Source organism: Pelophylax lessonae, assembly GCF_965119305.1.
Source record: "Pelophylax lessonae genome assembly, chromosome: 2".
Lineage (NCBI taxonomy): Eukaryota > Metazoa > Chordata > Amphibia > Anura > Ranidae > Pelophylax > Pelophylax lessonae.
The window spans coordinates 654,240,610-654,258,879 of NC_138769.1; the positions used below are offsets into that span (position 1 = coordinate 654,240,610).

Below are 18,270 nucleotides of genomic sequence, written 5' to 3' on the forward strand. Positions count from 1 at the left end.
GTGTCATCCGTGTCTGTGAAAAAAAAAAAGTACCGGAGCAGATCGCAATACGGTCTGCTCCATTTGAAAGATGCCTTAAGTTATTTAAAGGCTAAGTTAAAATTTTGCACCAGGTTACTTTTTACACCCATATTTAGGGTATAACCTAGTGCAAAGCCGATTCACTTATCGTGGGTGCAATTCTTTGCAGGCTCCCGAGAGGTGAAAAAATGCACTTTTTTCCTTCAAAAATACAATAATCAGCCATAACATTTTGATGACCCACCTAATGTTGAATAGATGTCCCTTTTGCCCCAAAACAGCCCCTTATGCTGCCAAAACAGCTCTGAGGTATTGAGGCGTGAACTCCACTAGACCTCTGAAGGTAGGCTGTGGTATCTGGCACCAAGCTGTCAGTGACCAATGTTTTAAGTCATGTAGGTTGCAAGGGAAGTCCTCCATGGATTGAACTTGTTCTTCCAGCACATCCCACAGATGTCAATTGGATTGAGATCCAGAAAATTTGGAGGCAAAGAAAATACCTCAACCTCGTTGTGGTCTTCAAACTATTCTTGAACAATGTTTTCAGTGTGGCAGGGTGCATTATCCTGCTGAACAAGGTCACTGCCATCAGGGAATACAGTTTCCATGAAGGGGTGTAATTGGTTGCGAACAATGTTTAGGTAGATACATGTCACGTAACATCCACATTAAATAGCAGGACCCAAGGTTTCCCAGCAGAACATTGCCCAAAGCATTACTCTGCCTCTGCTGGCTTGCTTTCTTCCCATACTGCATCCTGGTGTGATCTCTTCCTATCCTAAGCAATGCATATGCACCCTGCCATCCACTTGATGTAAAAAAAAGTTGTGATTCATCAGACCAGGCCAATTTCTTTCATTGCTCTGTGGTACAGTTCTGATGCTCACATGCATATTGTAGGTGATTTTGGCTGTGGACATGGATCAGCATGGGTCTAGCCATTACAATTTGGCCCAGTCAAAGTTACTAAAATCCTTACACTTTTCTCAGTTTCCTCATCCAACTTCAGGGACAATAGACAAAGTGAACTGAGCCTTTTAAAGCCTCCTGCTATTCAGGAATGCATAGAGTAGGTGAGGTTTGGGTGTCTTCTGTAGCAAGCAGACTTTAGTGAAAGTGTTTGAGAAATGATGATGCAGGCAACTCGATGATCACGTCTTCTTTTTTTTTTCTTTTTTCAACCAGGTATTTGTAGCAAACAGTGCCAAGTACAGTGAACTTGGCCATCCTTTTGGCTACTTGAAAGCTAGCACTGCCCTGAATTGTGTCAATTTGTTTGTGATGCCTTATAACTACCCTGTTCTTCTCCCATTATTAGGTAAGTTTCAGGACATGTATAAATACTGTGATTGAAGGGGGTGGGGCAGCTGCATCGTGAATAGTAAAGTCGACCATAAAGTGACACTAAATTATACAAATTATACAAAATGATCTATACTCATCCACAGCTTAAGTGCACTGTTATCTGTTTAATAATCTTTTCTTACTGTTTTTCTGCCTCCTTGGCTATCTGTGAGCTCCCGAACCTCTACTTTTTTTCACGTCCCTTTTGTGCGACAAGCAGCGCACATTAGCTGCAGTCAAATCATGTGTCCTGCTCGATACACCTACAAATCTTATAGTCCAACTCAGGAGTGAGCAGGAGAGGGTGGCTACACACACATTATGGGACCATGGAGAACAAACGTAGAAACCCTCTAACAGTAAGGCACATCACAACGGCAAAAAGAGGCTGAGACTAATATAACTTTCTCTTTCGTTCATTGACGGACACAGCTTCTGATTCTTCTTAACCATTGGTTCGAAGTCCGACCAGCGAGTGCGTGCCGGCCTCAGCTCCACGCTAGGTCGGCTGCGACATAGCCCCACTGGACAGGGGCTGTCCTGCAAGTTAAACATCTGCGAGGGCGCATACGAACTGGCTTTGGCCTGAGTCGCATCGTTTCCTTCTGCCCGACAGCACCCACATTACGATGGAGCGGTGGTCTATCTGGAGCGGTGCCCACCCTGTTACTGGTTACTGTCCTGGCAATTTTTTCCCTTTTTAAATGGATTGGTTTCTTTTTCCTCGTTAGTATTTTGTTCCTGTAAGATCTACAATCATGTGCCAGACTGGGCGACGAACTGGATAATATAGATCCTTAATGTCCCCCCAGTCTGACCAGCGAGCATGTGCCGACCGCAGCTCCACTGCGACCTAGCCCCACTGGACGGGGACTGACCTGTGAGTTAAAACGTTCTGCGATGGCACATACGAACTGGCTTCAGCCTGCGTCAACAGCGGACATCCCCTTTTAAGGGCTATTTCTTATTATGGAGGGTGACCCCCTTGTTTTTTTTTTTTTTTTTTTTGAGGGGTCCAGTAGGTGGTCCATTTATGGGCCCTTGGTCAGCGTCCCCTTTGCGGGACCATAGAGACCTGTGATCCTATATAGCAGGATCACAGGCACTCTGATCATTCCAGAGAGAACAACGGTCAGCTGTGTTTACAACCGCTCACTGTCCTCTCTCAGCAGGGAACGATTTGTGGGTGTCAGGCGTCAATTGGAGCCGCCTGCTCCATGCTTCGGAGTCCCCGCTTCCGAGTTGGGGCGGGAGCGCAGAGGCATGCGCTCGCCCCCTAGCTGCAGGCGCACCACCGACGTATACCTACGTCGGTTTGCGCAGGAGGGGCTGTCTGCCGCAGTATAACTGTGGCCGGCAGGCCTTAAGTGGTTAAACCTATTTGGGAGGTTTCCCTGCTTGCACTGCCCCTGAAGGTGGCCTTTTTTGGTGGCTATCACCTCTGCTCGCAGGGTGTCAAAACTGGCGGCGTTATCCTGTCGTTCACCTTATATGATGATTCACAAGGATAAGGTGGTGCTTCGTCCCTGTCCGTCATTCCTTCCTAAGGTTGTCTCTCACTGTCATTTGAATGAAGAGATTGTGTTGCCTTCCCTGTGTCCCAGGCTAAACATCCGATGGAAATTACCTTGCATTCCTTGGATGTGGTCCGGGCAATTAGGGTGTACCTGGCAGCTATGGAGTCTTAGGAAGTCCGACTCTGTGCTCTGACGGAACTCGTAAAGGGTTGTCCCCTTCTTCTGCGACCATTTCCAGATAGATTAGACAGACAGGGGTTCAGGCCTATTGCGTCAGGGGTCAGGTTCCTCCTTTCTCTGTCAAGGAGCACTCTAGTAGGGCGCTTAGTGTATCCTAGGCTTTGCTTCATCAGGTGTCAGTGACGCAGGTTTGCAAGGCGGTCACCTGGCCGTTGGTGCAGACTTTTACCAAATTTTTATAATGTGGATGTGTTGCTGTCTGTGGATGAATTTTATTGGCTGCAAGGTTTTGCTATCTGCTGTTAAGAGGACCTGGTCCTCTTTGAGAGTGTATTGTTTTTTTTTTCAGGTGAGCTCCAGTTGTTTTGGTTGAGCTCCATGTTACCTGGTTGGCTATGGTTAGTCTTGGGAATTTTTTTCTGCGGTTTCCCCACCCCTCATGTTTAACACTGCTTTGGGATGTCCCAATGGTTAAGAATCAGGAGCTGTGTCCGTCAATGAACGAAAGAGAAAATGGGATTTTTGACATACCGTAAAATCCATTTCTCTGATATTCATTGACTGACACAGCACCCACCCCTCTTCACTCTGTGGAGTTGGCTTTCTTCTGACACTGTAACAAAACTGAGTGCCTATAGCTGAAAGTGGGTGTATACCCCCTGGGACTTCCCATAGGCATAGTCAAGCTTTTTCTTTCCTAGTGTCCTACTCCTGTAGGGGCAGTTTAACCCAATGGTTAAGAAGAATCAGGAGCTGTGTCCATCAATAAACATCTGAGAAATGGATTTTTCGGTATGTCAAAAATCAAATGTTTTAGGTAAGAATACATAAATAACTTTATTTTGTTTTTTTAACCAAAGTTTAGTGTCCCTTTAATTTCAGACAATCAAGTACACCAGTGCTGAGATTTACCTATTAGTAGTTCACCAAAATTAGCTGGACTTGTTCTGTAATGCTGAAGTAATTTAGCCCTCGTTCACACCTGTGCTATTTGTCATGCGATTTGACAGTTCACAATTTCATGATAAGTCTCACCCCATTGCCGGCAGTGGAACCGTTCAAATTTGCCGTGACTCATGTCGCAGCAACTTTGAAAGGTTGCTGCACTACTTTTTTCTGATTTCATTTCAACTTGCATAGACTTCTGTTAAACTAAACTAAAGCCGCAATTAAATCCGAGGTGCAAATCACACGTATCTGTGGCGCTGAAGTAGCGTGATTTCGAAGCCCCACCAGTGTAAACCAGGGCTTAGCTTCTTCAAGCCACTTCTTCAGTTCTGATTTTAGGAAGATACCCCAGCATCCTGTTCTTAGACAACCATGTTGATTGGATTAGAGTGTTTGTGCTACCTGTGTGGCTATAAATGCAGACCTATCTTGCTGACGCTCATTATAACCAAAGTTGCTTGGAGAAGCTATAAAACGTCTTCAGCTTTGCAGAACAAGTTCAGCTGAATGTGAATACTGCCTATTAGATATACCAAGATCTGGGTAAATGAGAGCCTTCCGACACTGCGTGGAGGTCAATATGTAGGCTGCCCACCTCTCTGAAGAAGCAAACTGCCTTGTAGGCACACTGATCCCCCTCCGGCTTCAAATCTTTAACTTTCGTAGCGCAACAATGCAGATCTGTAGTTTTATCTCAATGGCATGTTGCTCTGAATGTTCAAGCCTGTGACAGCCAGAAAATTTGTATTTTTAGAAGAGAACACGGACAGCAGCCTACATATTTGTATCCAGTGCAGATTTAGTTAAATTAAAAAAAAAACTAACTTTAACTAAAAATAAGCAAAAAAGAAATGTCCTTGTCATTAAATGAGCTGAGCGATTTTTTTTTTGTTTTTTAATTCCTTCAGACGACTTGTTTAAAATACACAAAGCTAAACCATCTTTAAAGTGGAGACAACTTTTTGAAAACTACTTGAAAACAATGCCACCATACTATATTGGAGTAAGTGTTTTGTCTGCAAAATCGCTATTTAAGTCACGGTTTACAGGAAATTATTTTTTCACTTGTTGCTTGTCTTTTTTTTGGTGCTGAATTTCATCTTGGGATTATTTTTCAGCCTCTAAGGAAAGCACTAAGAATGATGGGTGCTCCAAACCTCATTCCAGAAAACATGGAATATGGATTAAGCTACAGCATTGTCTCCTACCTCAAAAAACTTAGCCAACAGGTATGGCATGATGTTACTGAAACCCTGTTTTTGCCTGGTCACTATCACTGCTGATCAGTTGCTGAGGGCGCAGTGACAGGCACCAGGATACTGAATGAATGCTATTCTCTGAGTTGACCTAGTTAGCTGGATAAAGGGTACTACAAATCTGATCCAGTGCCTCGCTTGGCAGCCTGTTTCAGGCATCCAAGCAATGTATAAATGCTGCACTGAACTATATTGAAAAATGGCTGGCAAAAATAGTTGATGAGATCAGATGCACATTGACATTATTAGGTAGATTAGACATTATCGGGTAGTTTTAGATTTCACCATATTAGCTCCATAACGGAGTTTGTGTGATGTATGCACACTTGCAGCAGTTAAGCTAAGGATTCCAGAATTATACATTTTACTGGTTACCAAGTGCAGTTTAGTTAAGGCTGTGTGTGTATGTAATTATATATATATATATATATTGCATTCACATCAGTCCCTGCCCTCAAGGAGCTTACAATCTAAGGTCCCCAACTCGTATTCATGCATCCATTTACTAGGGCTAATTTAGACAGCCAATTAACCTACCAGCATGTCTTTGGAGTGTGGGAGAAAACTAGAGTACCTGGAGGAAACCCATGCAGGCACAGGGATAACATGCAAACTCCAGGCAGGTAGTGCCGTAGTTGAGATTTCAACTGACGGCCCTAGTGCTGCTAGGTGGAAGTGCTAATCACTTATCCACTGTGCTGCTTTTAGAAATTACTGTCTCTAAAGTTCGGTTCACACTGTTGTGATGCGGAAACCACCTCATTCCTGTGCGGGTTCCTGCATCGCATGTGTCTCGCAGGTAGTTCACACTGCTCTCTGTGAACTGCTGCAGTTGTCAATATAAAGTTAATGACACCCCTAAGGCCCCTTTCACACGGGTGGTGCGTGGTACGTCTCCGTCTGCTTACTTTGCAGACTGAGCTGTCAGAGCCCCGCTCTCCTCTATGGGAGATCGGATGAAAACGGACCGCCTGTCCGTTTTTCATCTGATCCGATCAGACAGATGGAAAATGGGGTTTCCATCCGTCCGAATTTCACGGACCGGATCCGATCGGATAGCAGCGGGTGTCAACAGAGATGTCTCCGCTGACATCCGCTGCTTTATAGGGCTGCATGGAGCATCAGATCAGGTCCGCCTGAAAAACTGACGGGCAGAAAGCCCGTGTGAAAGGGGCCTTAATCAGTTCACAGAATGCGAAGTGTGAAATTGGATGGAATCGGATCACATGGGTCTGAACACCCATGTGATCTGATTCTAGTGTGGACAAATGAAAGGGTCCTGCACTCGCGTATCTCAATACAGACAGCATTTTAGGGTTTTCCACGGTCACGTAAAGTTTCCTTATTGGCAACCGGCCCTTTTTTTTTTTTTTTTTTTTTTTTTTTTTGTACATTTTTTTTTTTCGTTCTGTTGCCCTAGAGCAGTGTTGGCGAACCTTGGCACCCCAGATGTTTTGGAACTACATTTCCCATGATGCTCAACTGCACTGCAGAGTGCATGATCATCATGAGAAATGTAGTTCCAAAACATCTGGGGTGCCAAGGTTCGACATCACTACACTGCCCTACAGGGTAAGTTGTTCAATTCCTATATTAGGAAGTTCAGACGAATGCTGTTGTATTGAAATGGATCTATACCCATGCATCAATCACATTGCCTATATTAAAGCGGTAGTAAACTCTGCTTTTTTTCTTATACCTAAAGGTAAGCCTATTATAAGGTTTACCTGTAAGCACAGTAAATATCTCCTAAAAATGACAATTTTAGGAGATATTTAGATGTGTAGCAACGTCGCCAGCACACTGCACTCAGTGGTCAGCATGCCATTCATTGAGAGAGCTGTGCCGTGCGACTCCCACATGCCCCCGGAGGGATCCCTTTTTTAGGTAAGTCTGTCATTTTATGCTAATATGTGGTGTATACTAGCACATTATGACATGAGCCCTTTGGGGGGGTTATGTGGTTTACTACTTTAAGTCCAGCCTTAATAAATGGGGACAAAAATTGGAGGGGACCATTTTATCTGAACTTCCTCCTTGTATTTGCAGCTACATATTAGAAATGTATATGGTAATCTGTTTCTTATTTAGGTAGTAAGGAATCATTATTTTTTTTTTTTTTTTTTTTGTAGGCCAAAATGGAATCTGATCGAGTTATAAGCTCTATAGGGAAAAAATATCCACAGGAAACCGGTATCAAAGTAAGAAATGGCAAAACTCTACCTTCACTGGCTGCGAGGAAAGATTTTAAAGAACTGCTGCAGGAAATTACAGGTGAAGTGCCACAGAGGCAGTCTGATGTAAATGTGAAGGAGTTTCCTGGTTTCCAGATAGCCCTCCTGAATAAGGTTTGTTTGAACTTTTAAGGAATTTTGTGTGTACATCCTTTCTTCCTTCCTATTCTGGGGTAAACCTTCCTTTTTACATTTGTGCAGGATCTGAAACCACAAACTTTTAGAAATGCCTATGACATATCTAGAAGCAGTCTCTTGGATCACCTGACCAGAATGAGAACAAATCTTCTCAAATCAACTCGCAAGTTCTTCAGCGTACAAGATGAAGGTAAGCAATTTGATGTGTGCTGTTGGACATGGGCTAGTTACATATAATGCCAGATTTTTTTATGTGGTGCTAGTCATTAAACCTACTTTGCAAAAATTGGCATTTGCAGGTCCCATTAAAACTTACAAATAATGCATTGCCAGGTGAAGTTTTAAAGGCTACGTTTACCCTTTTGTAAAAAAAAAAAAAAACCATTATGCACATATTTTTGCAGGTTAAAAAAAAGTGAATTTATTATTTTCTCTATTGTTCATCAACAGACACCGCTCCTTATCTTCATGACTCATAGGGTTATGCTCCTCCAATCAGGAATAGGCACTTAGCAGGAAATAAACTTAACCATGCCTATGTGGGCGGTCCCTGCAGGCCTAACCCCTCAGACTCTATCATCAAACCATTTTGTTCTGCCTAGTGTTAGGAATAGGACCTAGCTCCCTGGTGGGACTTCGGTCTTAGCTGTAACAGGGAAAGTTTGTGATTTTTTTTTTATTTTTTAACTAGTTAGTTCCTGGGGTCAAAGATCCAGGGGAACTACAAGCAACAGCCGGCTGCGGTTTCGCACTGGATAATCTAGAACCTTAAGGTCTCCCAGCCTGGCCAGCGAGCAGGTTATAGTCCAGAACTAGTGTAAGGGGGGATGGGTGCGCTGATAGTGTGTTGAAGCTGCTCCCGGTATTCAGTGCTTTTGAATATAGATAAATGTATATGTAGTGTGGGGTGCGCTAAACAACAAATAAATAATGAATATATAACATATATCTATATGTGAACCAAATCAACAAAAGTAAATATATATAACCTATATCAATCTGTGAAGCCAATTAATAATACAAATCAATTGGTGCATAAACATAAAGTTCAGAAGTGTCCATAAATATGGTGCAGGTGAGTAGAATTGTATTCTATCCAAATAATACGTGTATCCACCACCGAGTGAAATTCATCCTTACCAAACGGAAATAAATAAGGTGCAACTATATTTTCTTGTGCTGAAAAAATATCCAATCTCCTTGTGAACAAACACCACGTGTAAATCACCAAGAATTAGCCTCTTACCAGATGGTAATAGGTATGCACTTGTTCAGTGAAACCACCGCCTTGCTTCCTCTTTAAAATCCTGAAGTGGGATGTAGAACCGCTCTACCTTTCTTTCTCCACTAGATGGCAACGAGTACCAGCAAGAAACACAGCCTCCTCCTTCTTCACAAGCTCACAAAACCACCGTGTATTAAAGGAAAAAGGAGGACTAATAGTGTATTACCCTTGAGATTTATTAAAAAAACAGTTGATATTGCACTTACAATTAGATGTCTTGTATTCAGCATAAACATAGGCATACGAATTCCTGCAAAGGCTTGCGGCCGGCTGCAGCACGGACCGCAAGTTGTGTGTGACGTGTGCGGCTCCTAATCTGACCGGTTTCTTCCCATCGGACTTCTACTGAGACTGAAAATATCAATGTTAAAAAAAAAAAATCTAAGGGGAGAATAGAAATAGTTGATTAGGGCTTTTTAAGGTAAATGAAGGGTTAAATAAGGGATTACATAACACATTTTATTAAAGTGTTTTTTTCATTTGTCGGGTTGAAATGCAGGGTACACAACACATGCCCTGTTTACTTTGTTTTTTTTTTTTGTTTTTTTTTTTTAAGGCTTGTGCGTCATGCCGATTTTCCAACTGGTTTAAATGTAGCTTCCTTTACTCTTCTTTACAAGTCAGGGAATGCTCTTCTCGTATGCACGCAACCTATTTAAAATGTCAAAAATCCAATATTTGTCTAACGACAATTTGACTTGTTTACATAGGCAGATTGTCGTTCTGCCTGTGTCCTGTCTAATCGGCAGGTGCCAGCGGACATCGAGTATAATCACAGTGGGTTGCCGGCGGCGTGCACCTCAGACGCCTAAGTGTCCGATCATGTACTAGGTAGGCATGCACTTGGTATGTAATTTGGAGCAGAGTGGTCGCCCTGCCGCTGTATGTGTGCGATGGGCAGTCATTAAGTGGTTAAATGAGTAGTAAATGGCACAGTTATATCTGCATTACCTTTTGCTGTGCAAATAAATGTGAGATACGGCTCTCATTTAGAATGTTTTTGGTGTTTTTTTGTTTTTTCTTTTAAAACGAACAGAACGTTAGTGAATAGAGGCTCTTACTCCTGGCAGGAAAACGAGACCGATGCAGCGATCACATCAGTTAACACCCTTCATGGATTGAGAGTGGAATCCTTCACTGCTCTTGCTTGAATGGCCTCCAGCCATTAAGTAGACCTCTCCTAGAAAAATGTAGCCAGCAACTCCAGATCCCATTAGAAAATAAGTCGAGACTGGAAGCCGCTAACGTGTTTCGGCATACAGCTTTTTTCACAGCACCACTGTAATCTAACAGCTGTGGGTACTGCTGTCTGATTTAAGTGGTCTGGCGGGGGGATTCCTCCATCCATCTCGTCTGCGTGGATGGAGGGATCTGTTCTTTTTCTTCTGCTCTCTGGATGTATGAGAAAAAAAATGAACACTGTATAGCTTTACTTTGCTACTTGTAAGCCTTTATTTCTTGTATCACGTTTGTTCACATTTAGAGGCCTAAATCTAAACCTGTAGACAGCCTGGTTTTCCAAGTCCTCTTCCAGGATGGCTCACAGAGAGAGAGACTCCTCCCACCTAACAGGAAACGCATGATTCACAATATAAAATAGGCTGCTTACCAGCAGTACCTCAGTATATGTATTTCCTCCGGCCAGACAGGGAGAGTTTTTCTCTGGCCTTCGTGCTAGGTGGCAGGGACCTCCTGGCTGCTGTTTCCCGGTAACGGGCAGTGAACTTGGGGATATAATCAGCTTGGTGTGTCCAGGCCTGTTTTCAGGAATGGACAAAAGAAGCCAGGATGCTGCAATCGGGGACCCCTCTCCCTACTTTGTCAGCCGGTCCCCAGTGGTGGATGCGCTGGTAGCAGGGAGGGTTTGATTTACGGAGTCTCTCTCCCGATTGGTGCTCCTTTGCCTGGCTCAGGTGAGCAGCTCAGCCTTCTCGCCATGCGGCCTGTGTCTTCAGTGTCTGCCGGGCGCACGATGACTGTCATTTCCTCAAGGGGGCGGAAGTGATGTAAATGGCGACATGAAGTGGTTTGTCTGTCATTTTAGGTAGGGGGAAAATGCGGCGAGGACGCCGGCAGAGATGGCCAGGCACCACAGCACTTCTGGAGGCGCTGGATCCACAGCACCAGTCTGGTACTCCCTGATACACACCTAAACCCTTAAATATGGCAGAGCATGGCGGTCGGTCCAGCAAGTCACCATGGAGGCAGCTACTGTCAGGAATGCAGGTCTGGAGGCGTCAGCTGAATCTGGCCCTAAGGATAAAAATCAGGATCCTAAAGAAAGGGAGGCACCCAAGAAAAGATGTGGCGTTTGAGGCAGAAAATTATCTTCTAGTTGGAGGAAAACACTTTGTCAAGATTGCATAGATCACCTGTTTAAAGGAGAAACAGGGCCGCTGTTCAAAAACTTTCTTGATTCCATGAAGAAAGATATGACTCAAACATTGCAGTCATTCAAAGCACCGGGGTAAGACACCCGCAGTGGAGGCCCCTTACTCAGTACCTCCAGTGCTGGCCACAGCACCTACTACGGCTGTACCTAATCTGGTAATTCTGGAGCAAGGTACATTAGAAGAAATGAGACAGCAAACAGTCAGACTCTGATACAGAAGTTGGGGAACCCTAAAGACAAAAATAACGACTAAAACACAAAAGGTTTTTGTTTCCTTCAGAAGAAACGGAGGAGCTTCTGAAAGCCATCTATGACACTCTAGAGCTAAATGTGGGGGGTGGGGGGGTGGGGGGGAGAACAAAGTATTGTCTGTACATTATCGATTGTACGCAGAGCTGCAAACGAAACAAGCAAGGACCTTTCCCATTCACTCTTCTCTGAAAGGCATAATCCTTCAGGAGTGGAAGGAGCCAGCTAAGAGTTTTCTTCCCCAGCAACCTGAAGTGGCGATAAAATCTTTTTAAGGAGGAAAATAATGCGATTTGGGATAAATGCCCCAAAATTGATGCTTCAATATCCAAAGTATCAAAGTCCGAGTTATCTTTTGAAGATGCAGGATCCCTTAAGCATCCAATGGATAGAAAAAGAGGTATCTTAAGAGAGCCTGGGAAGCCTGCATGGCAAATTTTAAACCTGCTCTATTCACCACCTGTGTAGCCCATACACTTGACCTATGGCTTAAACAACTTCATAAAGGAAGTGGAACAAAATCTGATGCAGGTTATGGATTTTCATCAGAATCTGGGCTGGCTCCTAAACCCGAGAGAAATCAAATCTCACTCCAGCGCAAAGGGTGGTTTTTCTGGGTTGTGTCGTAGATTTCTCCCTAGCAAAAATATTCCTTCTAGAGGAAAAAAATTAGACCCCAACAACGGAGGTGTTAAAACTTTTGTCTGAGCTCAGAATCTTCAATAAGAAACCTGAGGAGGGTATTGGGTCTAATGACAGCAGCCATCCCGGGGGTTCTGTGGGCTCAGCTGCACATGAGGCATCTGCAGACTTTAATGCTATCAGTCTGGAACGGGCAGAAGGAATCGCTTCCACTAATGGTGGAAACTCATCTGGAAGTAAAGGCATCAATCCAGTGGTAGTTAGGATGAGAGAACCTCACAGTGGTCACAGCAAAATCCGGTCATAATCACGACGGATGCAAGTGCAAGAGGTTGTGGAGCAAATGAACGAGCAAATGGTCCAAGGCAGCTGGGACAGTTGGTGGACCAGCCACTCCAACGCCAAGGAGCTGAGAGCAGTGATGGAAACAATGTTGTTTTTCAGCCCAACCATAAAGGGAACGCATGTGAAAATATTCTCGGACAACATCACAGCAGTCATCTACATAAACAAACAAGACTGAACAAGGACAGCAATCCTTATGAGCATTGCGGATCTTGAGAGAGCGAGAAACATTTTGCGTGCTTAGTGGTAGTGCACCTAAAGGGAGAACAAAACATCCTAGCAGATTTCCTAAGCAGGGAAGTATTGCACGAAATAGAATGGTGCCTAAAGCGGACCGTATTCAATCATACCACAGCGAGATTGGGAAATCCCCAAATAGATCTGTTTGCCACGAGAAAGAATCGAAAAGTGGAAATTTATTTCTTTGCATAGAGACCCACTCAGTGTGGGTCTGGATGCCCTAGCTCAGCATTGGGAAACAGGACTGGCGTATGCCTTTCCACCGTTCCCCCCTTATCCCAAAGATCCCCCTTATCCCCAAGATCAACAAGAAAATTTGCTTCTCATCAGCAAGAGTGATCTTGATAGCACCCTAGTGGCCAAAAAGGGCTTGGTTCACAGGGTTACTAAAGCTCAGCATAGCAAAGCCTTGGAATCTGCCTTGCACGCTGGATCTGATCTACCAGGGAGCAGCAAATCATCCTGGTGTGGACCAACTTTCTTTGACCTCTGATGGCTTGGCTTCTGAAAGGGAGTTGCTAACTTAGAAAGGTCTGTCAGAAAAGGTGATGGACACAACGCTTACCAGCAGGAAGTCTTCCACAAACTCAATCTATACGAAGATCTGGAAGAAGTTCTGCGGCTGGCGCATAAACAACATCAAGATAGAAGGTTCCTTTCCAACTTTTAGAGTTTCAAAATAGCCGAGGATCCTTTAATCAAGAGATTTTTGACTGCCATTGGGCAAAAATGCATCCTGGTCAACGCTAAGTTTCCTTCTTGGGACCTGACCAAAGTTTTTGCAGTGAGCCCTTGGAGCCTCTTGAGACGTGTTGCATCAAACTCCCAACGCTGAAAACGGCTCTCCCAGTGGCCTTTGTTCTGGCTAGAAGGGTCAGCAAAATTCATGTGTTTACCACGGGACTATTTGTTATTTTCTGGACCCTACAAAGGGGAGAAAGCTTCAAAAAAATACTAATGGTAGATGGCTAAAGGCAGCAATCTGTGAGGCATATCAGGCATCCTCTTTGACTCAACCTTCAATAATCAAACCCCATTCTACCAGCATCGCCACTCCAGATCTGCAAAGCTGCTACCTGCATTAGCTTCCAAACTTCCATGAAGCACTACAGGTTGGACCTATGTTCGAGCCAAGACCAGGCCTTCGGGAGAAAAGTGCTCCAAGCAGTGGTCCCGCCCTAATCGGATAGTTCTATGTTGTCCTCTCTGAGCGGTCCTGGAAGATAACTTGGAAAAACCTTGTGATTACCCGTTAACTCGCTTTTCAGGAATCTTCCAGGACGGTGTGCCAATCCCCCCCCCGTAATGATCAATGTGTCTGACATGGTTAGAACTGTGACTATTGTTGACGACGAGTTCTCAATAGAGTAATGTGATCTATATCACAGCCTTCGGTTTCTTTGTTTAATACTGAGGTACTGCTGGTGAGCAGCCATTTTTTTATGTGAATCATGGGTTTCCTGTGTTAGGTGGGAGGTGCCTCTCTCTTTGAGCCATCCTGGAAGATTCCTGAAAAGTCATTTTAACAGGTAATAACTCTGTTTTTCTCTTTCGTTTGACGGACACAGCTCCTGATTCTTCTTAACCATTGGGTTATAGAAGTAGGACACTAGGCAGGAAAAAGCTTGACTATGCCTATGGGCATTCCCAGGGGGTATACACCCACTCTAAGCTATGGGCACTCAGTTTTTTTTCTGCCTAGTCAGTCAGTAAGGACCTAGTTCCTTGTTGCGGTCTCTGGTCCTGGCTATTGTTTTCCTTTTTTTAAATGGATTTTTTCCTATCTTTGAGGTTCTACCTCGCTCCTTCGGTGGCTCGGATCTTGGCTTTCCTCCAATGGGGAGTTGAGCAGCGCCTTGTCTATGAGTACCATCAAGGGCCAGGTTTTGGCCTTGGCGGTTTTCTTTCAACATCCATTGGCCACACTTTAATTGGTGTGTACCTTTTATCCAGGGCACTCGACACTTGGTTCCTCCAGTACGGTCTCCATTACCACCGTGGGTCCTCAAATTGGGATGGTCAGTTATCTCCCTTTGGAAATGTTGAGAGGTTCCCCTGATTACGTTGTCCCAGAAAGTGGCCTTTTTGGTGGCTATTACTTTTGCGTTCAGGGTAACTGAGCTGGCGACATTGTCTTGTCGTTTACCTTACTTATTGGTTTACAGAGCTAAGGTGGTTCTTCGTCCCTGTCCATTGTTTCTTACAAAGGTTGTCTCTGATTTCTATTTGATTGAAGACCTTGTGTTGCCTTCACTATGTCCCAGGTCAAAACATCCAAAGTAAATTGCTCTGCATTCCCTGGATGTGGTTCAGGCAATCGGGGTGTACCTGGCAGCTCTGGAGTCTTTTAGGAAGTCAGACTCCCCCCTTGGGACCTTGAAAAGGGTTAGCCGTTTCTGCTGCGACCATTTTCAGATGGCTCAGACAGACAGTGATTCAGGTCTATTCAATTAGGGGTCAGGTTCCTCCTTTCCATGTTAGGGCACACTTTACTCGGGCGCTTAGTGCCTCCTGGGCCTTCCGTCATCAGGCATCAGTGATGCAGGTTTGCAAGGCGGCCATCTGGTCGGCTGAGCACACTTTTACAAAGTTTTATAAAGGGGATGTGTTGGCATCTGCGGAGGCTTCTTTTGGCCACAAGGTTTTGCAGGCTGCTGTTTAGAGGACCTGGTCCTCTTTCAGGGTGTATTGTTTTTTTTTTTTTTTTTTGGTGAGCTCCAGTTGTTTTGGTTGTGCTCCATGTTACCTGGTTGGCTATGGTTAGCCTTGGGAATTTTTTTCTGCGGTTTTCCCACCCCTCATGTTTAACACTGCTTTGGGACGTCCCAATGGTTATGAAGAATCAGGAGCTTTGTCCGTCAATGAACGAAAGAGAAAATGGGATTTTTGACTTGCGTAAAACCCTGGTGGAGTTGGCTTTCTTTTGACACTGCTTGTAACAAAACTGAGTGCCTATAGCGGAGTGTGGGTGTATACCCCCTGGGACTGCCCATAGGCTTAGTCAAGCTTTTTCCTGCCTAGTGTTCTACGCCTGTAGTGGACAGTATATCCCAATGGTTAAGATGAATCAGGAGCTGTGTCTGTCAATGAACATTAGAGAAATGGATTTTACGATGAAGCTGGATACACAATATACAATTTTCATTCGATTTTTTTTCCTTTAGATTTACCAAAGGTCAAACCTAAACACTTTAAATTTGTATGCAATCAGGCAGACCCTTGCACTACATATTTGAAGGTAAATCTAAAGAAAATCCAACAACAAAAGTTGAATAGTGTGTATCCAGCTTAAGTCAAAAATCCCATTTATTTTTTTTTTTTTTTACCCCCCCCCCCCCCCCCCTCTCATCTTAACTTCTTTGTTAACTCTACAGATCACTTGCATAGCGTGCCTATCGTGCAAATGGGAAATTATCAGGAATATTTAAGAAACATCCCTTCACCCTTAAGAGAACTGGATGCTGACCAGCCTAGAAGGCTACACACATTTGGAAATCCATTTAAAATGGACAAAAAGGTAACGGTCAAGCGGTATACTTTATAGCATAATAACGCACCTGTTACATTACCCCAATATAACATCTGGTGATAACGTGCTGTGACTGTTTTTATTTTGAATTTTTATTCTGATTGTGGTCATTGTGTTTATTTTTTCCAGGGTATGATGATTGATGAAGCAGATGAATTTGTGTCTGGTCATCAAAACAAGCACAAGCGCCCAGGAGAGCCCAACATGGCAGGCATCCCAAAGAGGAGAAGATGTATGTCACCTCTGCTAAGAAACCGGCCTGCCTCTCCTGTTGTAAACAATCACATAGGAGGAAAAAGCCCCCCATCTGTCACACAAGGCTCAACGGATTCACCGAAAACAGAAGATGGACATAAACGTATGTAATAAACCGCCAGAAATATAAAAAAACAATGCCCTCCTGCTTGTTTTAAGTCATAATGTACTAGTATGCACCACATACTAGCATATTATGACAGACTTCCTGTGCACTGAGCCCCCCAGCGCAGTACTGTCACAGCTCCCTAGCGCTGCCATCTTCTCCCAGTCTTCCTTCTGGGTTTGGGGGCTCCGGCTGTATGAATGGCCAGGACCGCGATCACTGCACTCCCGCGCAGGTGCCTTTGACTCCAGTACTGGGCTCAAAGTCCGTCACAGTATGCCGTCCTTTCAGAGCGCATGCTCTGGTGACATCACGACTGCATGTTGTGTGCATATCTCCTAAACAAAACAGTACAAGTTTAAGAGATATTCAAGGTACCTACAGGTAAGCCTTATAGGCTTACCTGTAGGTACAAGTTCAAAAGTGGAGTTTCATTCCACTTGAATAAATTATTATTATTATTGAACTGTAGTAACAAGCAGATGGGGTTAGAATCAAGTGATGTAGTTTGAAAACCTTTCTCATTCTCAAATAACTTTGAAGGTCTTGAAAGGTATTAAAATAAAACAAATGTTGGAAGACAAATTCATGCACTTGATACTGAAATTATCAGTCTGTGGAGCTATGAGGATTTGTAAATTTGGGAAGCAGAATATATTGAACTATCATGGCAATTTTGGAGCGTTTTTCTGCTGAGATGCAGTTGAACCATTAATGGAAGCCTGTGCTCAGAAAACACTAAGCTTGCTGCTGTTCTTCCTCCTTTAAAAATGCTTATTGCCTGCTTGTAACACTGGTTTTCTGGTTTCAGATCTGTTTTTTTTTCACTAAAATTATGACTTCTCTGACTTTGCTTACTGCGTTTCTATTCTTGGGCAGTTATCCAGAAAGCATTGCACCCAGACAAGCAAGTACCTAGCATTTTAAAAAGATCAGCAGTGGTAGCCCATATATCTATCTTAGTACAGGTTTCCTTTTAATTGTCTTAGTAGTAGCAAATGACATGCGGGAGGTACATCTTTTATTCTGCTTCTGAGGGAGTAGTTGAAGGTCATCTGTATTTTCTAGCATATTGGAAAGTCCCAGTTAGTAGGTATGTAGTTGTGTCACCAGTGGAAAGCTATGCATGAAAATCACCCTACTCAGATTCAATTGAGAGCAACTATACCTTTTCTGCAATATCTCTGACTGCATTCTAAATTCACAATGCTAAGCTTTTCAGAAATATCTGATCTAATGCAGCTCTTGCCTATGCACCAAAAAGTTAATACAATTCTGTAAGAAAATTACATCATTTGTTTTTCAGTTATTCCAGCCTAGCAAAATACACCGACTGCTTCAGGCCTCATTTTACACTGTAGTATATTAATATGCACATGTACTGAGCTTTGTAAAGGTTATAAAGCGGTAGTAAACTGCCTAAAAAAATGTCCCTCTGCAGGCTCGTGTCGTAATGTACTAGTATGCATCACATACTAGCACATTATAACAGACTTGCCTAAAAAACAAATCCCTCCAGTGGCACACCCGTGAATGGCCGATCCGTGATGACATCACTCCCACACCTGCACATGGAAGTTAAAGTGGAA

General features: G+C 43.7%; 1 protein-coding gene across 1 annotated transcript in view; it reads left to right on the forward strand.

Annotated features, from left to right (window-relative positions):
• INTS6 (integrator complex subunit 6) overlaps positions 1-18,270 on the forward strand; it is an 84,653-nt gene that overhangs the window by 59,996 nt on the left and 6,387 nt on the right. Inside the window, exons 9-15 of the mRNA XM_082247768.1 lie at positions 1,207-1,339; positions 4,919-5,013; positions 5,129-5,239; positions 7,399-7,614; positions 7,702-7,828; positions 16,166-16,308; positions 16,450-16,678. Coding sequence (XP_082103894.1) covers positions 1,207-1,339; positions 4,919-5,013; positions 5,129-5,239; positions 7,399-7,614; positions 7,702-7,828; positions 16,166-16,308; positions 16,450-16,678 — 1,054 coding nt within the window. The remainder of the gene's footprint in view (positions 1-1,206; positions 1,340-4,918; positions 5,014-5,128; positions 5,240-7,398; positions 7,615-7,701; positions 7,829-16,165; positions 16,309-16,449; positions 16,679-18,270) is intronic.